The sequence below is a fragment of the Triticum urartu genome, unplaced genomic scaffold (assembly GCF_003073215.2).
Source record: "Triticum urartu cultivar G1812 unplaced genomic scaffold, Tu2.1 TuUngrouped_contig_5212, whole genome shotgun sequence".
Taxonomy (NCBI): Eukaryota; Viridiplantae; Streptophyta; class Magnoliopsida; order Poales; family Poaceae; genus Triticum; species Triticum urartu.
Genome location: NW_024115869.1, coordinates 1,952 through 12,113, shown reverse-complemented (window position 1 = coordinate 12,113; position 10,162 = coordinate 1,952). Strand labels below are relative to the sequence as shown.

At 44.1% G+C, this 10,162-nt stretch overlaps 1 protein-coding gene and 1 long non-coding RNA gene across 2 annotated transcripts; both read left to right on the top strand.

Annotated features, from left to right (window-relative positions):
- Nucleotides 1-4,100: 4,100 nt before the first annotated feature.
- Nucleotides 4,101-6,883, top strand: LOC125528917 (the record flags this gene model as incomplete). The annotated part of the gene is given in 4 exon segments (XM_048693333.1): nt 4,101-4,150; nt 4,710-5,046; nt 5,152-6,371; nt 6,535-6,883. Coding segments are annotated over 2 exon segments (1,317 nt in total). The 3' UTR covers nt 6,371; nt 6,535-6,883.
- Nucleotides 6,884-7,979: 1,096 nt separating this feature from the next.
- On the top strand, nt 7,980-9,167 carry LOC125528916. The gene is made up of 2 exons (XR_007292491.1): nt 7,980-8,445; nt 8,550-9,167. It is a non-coding gene; the product is annotated as an uncharacterized LOC125528916 (long non-coding RNA).
- The last annotated feature ends 995 nt before the right edge of the window (nt 9,168-10,162 follow it).

The following is a 10,162-nucleotide window of genomic DNA, read 5'->3' as shown; positions in this document are numbered from 1 at the left end:
GCCCCCTCTCCTTGTCCTATTCGGACCAAGGGAGGGGAGGGGCGCGCGGCCCATGTTGGGCTGCCTCTTCTCTTTTCCACTAAGGCCCATCATGGCCCATTTAGCTCCCGGGGGGTTCCGGTAACCTTCCCGGTACTCCGGTAAAATCCTGATTTCACCCGGAACACTTCCGATATCCAAACATAGGCTTCCAATATATCAATCTTTATGTCTCGACCATTTTGAGACTCCTCGTCATGTCCGTGATCACATCCGGGACTCCGAACAACCTTCGGTACATCAAAATGCATAAACTCATAATATAACTGTCATCGTAACCTTAAGCGTGCGGACCCTACGGGTTCGAGAACAATGTAGACATGACCGAGACACGTCTCCGGTCAATAACCAATAGCGGGACCTGGATGCCCATATTGGCTCCTACATATTCTACGAAGATCTTTATCGGTCAGACCGCATAACAACATACGTTGTTCCCTTTGTCACCGGAATGTTACTTTGCCGAGATTCGATCGTCGGTATCCAATACCTAGTTCAATCTCGTTACCGGCAAGTCTCTTTACTCGTTCCGTAATACATCATCTCACAACTAACATCTTAGTTACAATGCTTGCAAGGCTTATGTGATGTGTATTACCGAGAGGGCCCAGAGATACCTCTCCGACAATCGGAGTGACAAAACCTAATCTCGAAATACGCCAACCCAACATGTACCTTTGGAGACACCTGTAGTACTCCTTTATAATCACCCAGTTACGTTGTGACGTTTGGTAGTACCCAAAGTGTTCCTCCGGTAAACGGGAGTTGCATAATCTCATAGTTATAGGAACATGTATAAGTCATGAAGAAAGCAATAGCAACATACTAAACGATCGGGTGCTAAGCTAATGGAATGGGTCATGTCAATCAGATCATTCAACTAATGATGTGACCTCGTTAATCAAATAACAACTCCTTGTTCATGGTTAGGAAACATAACCATCTTTGATTAACGAGCTAGTCAAGTAGAGGCATACTAGTGACACTCTGTTTGCCTATGTATTCACACATGTATTATGTTTCCGATTAATACAATTCTAGCATGAATAATAAACATTTATCATGATATAAGGAAATAAATAATAACTTTATTATTGCCTCTAGGGCATATTTCCTTCAGTTTTCACCCACACGATTGTGATCCGACGACGGAGGACATGGAAGGGGTTTGGAAGGGTTATTGGGCCGTTTCGGAGGGGTGTTGGGTTGCAACACACATGAGGCCTTCGCGGTTACCCGGTTAACCGTTGGAGTATCAAACGGACTCCAAATGGCACGAAATTTGGCAGGCGGTCTACCGGTGGTGTACCAAGTCCACTTGGCAAATCTCGGTACATTCGGAGAACGTTTAACACCTGCTCACGAAAAGAGACAAAAGGGGTACACCGGTGCACGTAGGAGTGTCGGATTGCAAAACGGACAACAGGAAAAAAACTCGGATGCATGAGACGAACACGTATGCAAAAGAGATGCACATGATGACATGATATGAAATGCATGACATGAACAAAATGCAAAATAAAGACAAAACCCAACCATAAAGGGAATCTCATAACTTAGAGCCGAAAATGGCAAGAGTTGGAGTACAAATATGGCAAGTTACATCCGGGGTGTTACACATGTACTGTTGCACTTGCAATGATGGACCAGAAGGAAAACATCTGAAGATGACAACCTATATTGATTTTTTTATCCGATCGAACAAGTGTTCTTTTTCTGTAAAGTTACTACATGATCTATTAAACTCTATCTGTTAGTAAATCATGGTAGTACGGACACATGCAATATTTAATCAGTTACATTTTGATAAATATTCTTGTTGCCTGTACATTCTTGGCTTGCAGGAACAGAACGTGAACTGGTTTGATTTTTTAAAATTCAATTCAATTTGATAGTTGTGATTTTCGATTCTGATCGTGTACCACATGCGATCCTTTTTCAAACCTGCTCTGCTCCCATTTAAGGAAAAAGAATTTCAACATTTTTTTTGTTTGGTAGGTTTATACTCCAGTGGAATCATTGAGATCATACGAGGATAAGTAGAAAAAAGACGCCATAACATATTTGGGTTCAGTGGTAAATATTGAAGTACAAATTTTATCCAACTGTGATAATAGTTTCAATCTTAGCATTAGGGGCAACAATTCCAACTTCTGTTAGGGATTTCCAAACACTGATTTTGTGTATTCTGTCCCACAAAAAGATAATTGATTGTGCTTTTTTATTGGGCGGTGTGGGGGGGGGGGGGGGGTATAGTTCTTTTATTTTCAGAATACGAATTCACAATTTATACTCGCACAAATTCCATGTGCATTGGTTGTGACATGTACTGATAATTTGTGCTAGAATGTAGGTTTCTTAGGAAAGAGCTTCATTTTACCGTATTAGAGTCGATGCAAGTACCTTTCCATTGGGGATGGCTTAACACCACTACCGAAGTACCATCTATTGAAGTAAATTGTAGAGTATATCATGGTGAAGGGGTTTGGGGATCCCAAAATTAAATCTGGCTGTATGTACGTGCCACTTTTATGCATACAACAAGCTATATATGAAGTTTTTCTATTAATGTTATATAATTTAAATTTATTTTACTTTTTTCCTCTGATGCAATTTTACAATGATCTCCTAGGAGCAGTTAAATTAGCCTAACAAATAATGTATGAATACACTTAAACACTTGTTTCGTAATTTACTTTGTTGCAACCTCAACATTTTTATTTATTTAAGAATTGGTCCCCAGGTAGACCGCTAATAATTTCATCTGATTTTAGATCATTTTTTATTTTTAGGGTTCATAATTAATAAGATGATTTGACACCAAATTGGGATTAATTTATTTACAATGTGATTGGGAGGAAGATGAGAATATGTATGCCCCGGTGTTGCAGCGCACATGATTTCAAAAGTCCGTGGCAACGCACGGACATTCTACTAGTACACTTAGAAGTCCAAGACATGAGGTAGAATTCGACCTGAAGCTGCTACGAAAACAGACGTTTATTTTAGACTAAACCACGAACTGAAATTACAAAGTACACGTGTCAAAAACTGACTGGACAAAAAAAAGACCTAAACCAAATGAAAAATCACAAGTCTGATAACTAGACACTCCCAACAACAACGTATCCCTCCCTTAGAAGTTGAGATATCTCAAAAAAAAAGCACTGGCCATGAAGGCTTTCCCATCATAAAAAAAGGGGGAAAAAAGAAAAGAAGATTACGTGATGAGAAGTCACGAGGAGTTTAGCTGTTTCTTTTGGACACTTTCTGTATAGTGGTTAGATTTTGATATGACAAAAGGTCCTCGGGTCTAAAATGGAATGTTTTTAATTGAGGACCGGAGAAAGGTTATCAGTTGTGTTAAGTGGATGCTATGCCCCCGTAGCAAGCATGTTCTTTTACCCGAACTGGACTGCCCACGCACACTCCAGTTACAATCAACAAATTTCGTCCCTACGGCACTACCATTTCCTTACAAAGAGAAAACAATCGTCACCTTGTTAGAAAAATGAGAGGTAGGAAAGAACAGCGATGTAAGCTATGTATGTAGTAAGAAGAGGTGCTCTATATGTTAAACTTACCACTCCCGTTTGTCTGGATGCAACCAAAGTCATAAAGCGAAGAACACCGACGGCGGTAGCTCGCCTTTAAAAAGACCTCGCTTCTCAGACGCATCTATCTATCTATCTATCACCTTTAAAAAGACGTCGCTTCTCACCGACGGCGATATCTCCCGCCCGCCGCGGCCTTGTAACGATGCAGAGGATCGATACAAAGGAGATATTCGGGATCGAGATCCAATTTCAGGTTGCTTGGTGGAAAAGAAGGTGAGGTAGTACAGAGAAAGGAGGGAGAAGACAGAGTTCACACTTGACACACAACATCGGTGCCTCGCACCCACGTATACAGCCGACCACTCCTGCGCAGTGGGCCCTACCTAGTCCAGCCACTCCCAGTGTCCACCTACACCAGGGGAATGGAGGTGTGACAGGCCTCGCCGCCCCACGCCCGCCGCGGCCTTCCCGCGCACGGCACCCGGCTCTCGCTCGCCCCAGCCGTCGCATCCTCCTCGCGTTGACGCACGCAGCCGCGGCTACCCCAGGCCCAGGTCAGTGAGTCCGCGTCAGAGCTTCTTCCTTGGCCGTGCTTTCCTTGATCCCGCTGCTCGTTTCGCTTGATTCTTGTTTCCTTGGCAATGCGCGCCCGGGGCCAGGAGAGCACCCCCTCTTAATTTTCTCAGAATTCTTCCCTCCTTGTCCTTGAGATGGACCATGGAATCGTCCGGAAGCTATCTTATCTGACGGGCTTGATTGATTGCGAAATACTAGTACTAGTTTTAGAGCCTAATAAACACTTCACTGATTGCTCTTTTGCCACTTGTATGGTGGTACGTATTGTAGAGCACAACAGCAAGAGTGGAAGACCAATCCGTTCCTTTTCCCTCTACTAAGATGCAGCATCTTAATCTCCATTCTACTACTGTACTCGAATTTGACTAGTTATACAGACCCAGTTAAGCATCGTCCGTCCGTCCGTTCGCTTGTTGTGGACCTGTGATATTCAGCTAGCTTTGTTTTGATGCTTCCTACATATTTCCTGCTCCCATTCCTTGATTCGAATCATCTAGCCACATCTTAATCTCGTGTTTAGTTTGTGAAATATTTCAGGGACTACAAGAATAGACAATCCAACATGGCGGCGACCACAACAGCTGTCAGTGAGATCTCCATTGAGATGGCACCTATCGTTTCTGAACCTGCATGCATCCGCCACACGCCAGAGCAGAAGCAGGGGCAGGGGAGGAGAAGATGTGGCTCTGCCTGATACAGAGAGGAAGCCGAACATACTACTACGTTGTGCCGCCTTCCTGGAATGGGTGGGCAACGCCTGCGGTGCCCTGTCCTTCATGTGGGCCACAGTTGTAATGCTTGGGGGTTTCTGCACCCTGCTCGAACCAACCGATTTCTGGTCTACAACAGCTATAATATTTATTGAAGCTTTCAGGTAACAAACCCTCTTCCCTAACGCTCATTTCCTAGTTTACTTACTCAATTACATCACCTGAAGTTGACCTATGGGATATACCACTACAACTGTGTGATATGACAGGTTTTTCACTCGAGATAACCGTTTGGAGAATCACCCGTTGTTTGGAACTAATGGAGCTATTAAAAAGCTAACATCTCACAGTGTGTTAAAGGATGAAAAACATACATTTTATGCGGTATTGGCAGTTGTCAGCTTATGTGACAGGATACTTTTTGTTTGTCCGAGAAATGTCAAGGGCATCGCTCTCATTGTAATGGCAGCTTCCGGGGTTCTGATTGGCAATCTGCCTTTTGCCGTGCAGACAATCCTGCAACATCATCTGTGGCTCTTCTTAAGCTCTCTGCTTGTCATTCTACTCACCCTCTCCGCCCAATTGATCAGAAAATTCTGGATCCGTGGTAAGTCTCAAGGATCTCAACTTGCAGTTGTACTAGTGCACACTGCAGTGCTGTTACTCATGGTCATAGTGCAGAGCATATCCGTTTACATTCTTGTATGCAAACCGCCACGGGTTAGGCAGATAATAAGCAAGTGGATTAAAGTGTTATACCTTGTTAAGGTGGTGCTGGGCTTAGCCTTGATAGTGGGGATGTTTTCTCTCTTCCTGCCTTCTGTTGACTGGTTCGTCTATGGTAATTTAGTGAAGATGATGGTAACCCTGATCTTCGCACTAAGCACCATTCCGAGCCCAAACAATGAAACTGCGTACTATTGGATGGACGTCGGCTTGTGCATATCAATGGCAATCAGCTGGGTTTTCTGCATCGAGTCTGCAGTTTTTAACCCAGGGGTGCTGCTTGTTATACTTATCTGTGGTAACCTGCAGCTCCCGGCAGCAATAGCGCGTATGCTGCTATCAGCCATGAGGCTTCAAGATCAGCAGCTTGTTAAATCGTATCCCACTCCAGGAAGCAAAAATTTATTGCCTACGCTACATCTTTTTTACTGGTTTGTGATCTTCCAAGGCACATTCTATTTGTGTGCTTGCATTCTCAACTTTTATGGGGCTAAACTGCAGTTGCACAATGAAAAGGGCTTGGGGGATGTTCAAAAGGAAGAAGCAGCATTTGGCCCTCAAACCATTCTGGACAGTTATGGGACTAGACTGCAGTTGCACAATGAAAAGGGTTTGGGGGATGTTCAAAAAGAAGAAGAAGCATTTGTCTCTCAAACCATTCCAGACGGTTCTATAGCAATTAGCATAAGATCTGACGAGGAACAATCAAACACCAATCCAGTTAACTGCATACTGGTCGGGACACTCCCTGTCCCCCTATAAGGTAAAATTGAGTTGTCGCTTAAATACTGAATTGTTTTTTATGCTTTCAGAGCCGGTGACTTGCTAATTCCCCCTGTTGTCTAATTTCTGGGCACATTAGCCTATACCTGAACAAAAGTAGTACATACGGTATTAGCCTATAACTGTACTTTTTATGATTGTAGATGAAAATTTGACAGAATAATTTGGGAAAAGCTCAGGTGGAGCATGTTCAGACGGCGGATGAACTTCCGGCGAATTCGGCGGTGGTGACATTGTCCAGCACATAGTTGCAGCATATTCACCCCAGATTTGTTGAGTCTCGAGACATTGTAGAAATAATACAGATTTTATGTCAAACTAAAATCCTAGAATGTCCCTTACAATGTTGGGACGACCGACGCACCTGTATAAGATATAGAATATAAGATGCCGAGAAGAATTTATCTGACAACCTGCAGAAAACTACAAAATGTGAAGCCTAAATATATCAGTGTAGGAGACAATTGAAAGAAAGAATCAGATACGTGTTGGAAATATGAGCAAATTACTACGATATTTAATCCGAATAAACAGAAGATAAATCATGACTACAATAGCAGAGATTAAACTAGTCATGCAAACTAGCATAGCAGATGAACAGATCACATCTAGAGCACATACTAGAAACATGAATTCTACCACGATCTCGAACAGGAAGGATAGAATCACATACGGTGCAGCGGGAGCAGCACCACCGGCGTTGACGTTGTCGCCCATGTCGTCGAGGATGAGGTTGCCGAGGTCGAGGAAGAAGTCGTCGCTGCCAGCAGTCGCGCGAGTGCGCTCCCCAAAAACCTGATCGCCCCTCTCCCGTACAGGATCACGAGAGGCGGGGTTCCGGAGGCTGCTGTCCCTTCTGTCGGTGCACGCCAAAAGAAGGGATGGAGAAGACTTGTTTGGCGGCGCAATGATCTGGAATGAGAAACCATACGAACTCTGCCTGACTATATAGTGCGGGTCGGGCAGGTCGTGGGAGTAAACCCCACGTCCCAGTCGTCAGACGTCTGCCTGACTATATAGTGCGGGCCGGGCAGGTCGTGGGAGTAAACCCCGCGTCCCAGGCGTCACGATCCAAAAGAATCGGAAGCAAAAATATAGACAACGTGCATAGCTCTGTCCTCGGCTCAGCTCAATCCCGCAACCCGCGGCGTGGCGTGGCGAGCGAGGAGGAGGAGCGCGCGTGTAGGTCTCTTCTTCTCATGCTCATACAAGTGGTAGAAGAACTCACCTTATAAAAAGATGCAACTCTCTCTCAACTTATGAGGTGGGACTAAACTTTAGCCTCACTCACTCCACTCACATATGTGCATGAATGGCCAAGAGAATTTCAGAATTTTAGTTGGGCTTTGGGCCAAGGCCTACTAGCAAAATTCCAACAATACATGCATAGTTAGCCTATTAGTTGATAATTTGTATGTTATTTGTATTAATTGGCGAACAGAGAACTAAAACCGCTAGTGAAAAATAATGGGTAAGAGTCTTCAATATTAACATTGTCCGGGAATATCATATAAACCATCGCTAATTAAACCCATTAATAGTCGCGCAAAGTGCGGTCGCTGGGCTATGCCACATCATTTTCCTCGGTGCGAGCAAAAAAAAGAAAAAAGAAGACAACACAACGGATCAACACGCCATCTATTCCTTCATGGGGAGGCAACTCCCCTGCTGAGCCACCGCCTCCTCTCCCCTTCCCTCACAGCACCTTTTCTCCGCCGTCTTCCTTGCGCCTTTGACAGTCGTGCCCGGAGGAGGTCGTCACCGGCGCCCGCATCCTCGGCTCCCGCCGCCGATTTGCCCCGCAGTTAGCCCCCACCCTTCTCTTCTTCGTGCTCTCTTAGGCGCTGGTCAAGGTGTGATGCAGGACCTTCCCTTCTTCCCCTACTGCCGCTAGCGGCGACCCCAAGTGCGACCGTCGATTGGCGGGCGAGGAAGAGGACCGCGCCCAAATCGCCTCCATTGTGATTCGCGTCCACCTCCAACGACCGGCAGGACCCGTGATATGGCGACTCCCAGGGCGCTGCCGGAGGGTCCGACGAGGAAATCGACCCGAGGTAAGCCCCCAAATCATCACTTCTCCATCGATATCAAGGTTGGATTTGCTATCCACCTCACAAGGCAGCCTTGCATTAACTGAGAGCTCCATATTTGAAATCAGTAAAAATCTTTAGAGGTCCAGTGCTCCAACAACTCTATCATCCAATTTTCTGACCGGTACCAAGGTAAAGATTGCTGGTGGAGCAGATGGAGAGGACAGAGTCAAGCTGTGTGCTCTGAGAAAAATGGATGGTTGATTTGTGGAATTTATGATAGATTTAATGGACGTGATGCAGCTGATTTTCTAGCAGTAACTCTATATGATAACATAGTATATTACCTGTACTTGTTAGAGTGTCGTATCAAGCAACAAGATGTCCTATATAGCACATCAGAGGACTCCCTTAATGGGGTTAAAAGTTAATTCGCATTAGCCATGGAAATTGCAGAGAATGAAGATGTAAAACTTTCTAAAAGTTTTCGAGCTGGTGTGCTGAATTGCCTCACTTCTGCTGTTGAGCAAGCTGAGAATGATTTCTTATGCATGGTTGAACAAGATATGGATGATAGACCAGATTTAGTTTCAGTTTGATCTTGTGTCCTGGTTGTGCTTCTTCAGGGAACAGATTTGTGCATTCTAAATCTTGGGGATATATAGTAGGGTTGTGCTTGCTTCCACGCCATGAATACTCTGTTGCTGCTGTTACACATTACTCTTATGGTTATTGTTTGTTTCTCATGCCCATTGGTATTCCAAGAGTATCTGTTATTATATTCAAATTCATGCTCAAATAGAAAATATCACGGCAATGGAATTCTCCTTCTGGGTGTTTTGTATGCGCCCGAATTGCAGGACGACTTCTACCTCAACTTCGTGGATTGGTCTTCGAACAATGCCCTCTCGGTCGGATTGGGGAATTGCATCTATCCGTGGAATGCAACAGCAAGGTGTGTGCAACCAATGTTATCCGATTTCTATTTTGAAACTCTAAGAGGGATCCTAAACAAATTTTTAACTCCACATGGTCACCAAGCTTTGCGATTTGGGGGCGGACCACACTGTTTGTTTAGTGAGTTGGGCGCAGCGTGGCACCCACCTATCTGTAGGGACTAACCAAGGCTCCGTTCAGGTTTTCATCTTGCTCCCATCTGAAATTGATCAAATGGCATGTTCAGGGTCCATCAAAGTTTAGGATGATACTCCGGTTATTTTTACCCAAAGCTTCAACTCAAACAACAAATAGTACATAGTACGCTTGGTTGTGAGAATGTCACCCGGTTGATGCGATGTGAAGTATATATTATAGAAGTAGAACAAGCAGAAATTTGATTCATCAACTTATATATGCAATATGAAGTATATATTGTAGAAGTAGAACAAGTAGAAATTTGATTCATCAACTTATATATGCTATACGAAGTATATATTGTAAAAGTAGAACAAGTGCTGCCATGTTGAATTTGTTATGAAATACAGGCTGGAATATATATTCCGTCGCTATCCTTTGAAATAATACCGACTTAGGAACTACATACTGAAATATATATTCGTCGCTATCTAGCTGAAGGTTCTATAATGTTTCGATTTCTAGCGCTTCAGATTCTGTGGTTCCTGTGAAACACAATGGTTGGAACGATGTACCCTGTTCTGGGCGACGGCTTCGTGTTATATAGCAGGGTCGCGACTCCCTAATCGCGTACATGAGGTGGTTCAGATTACAACTTGTAGTGCAA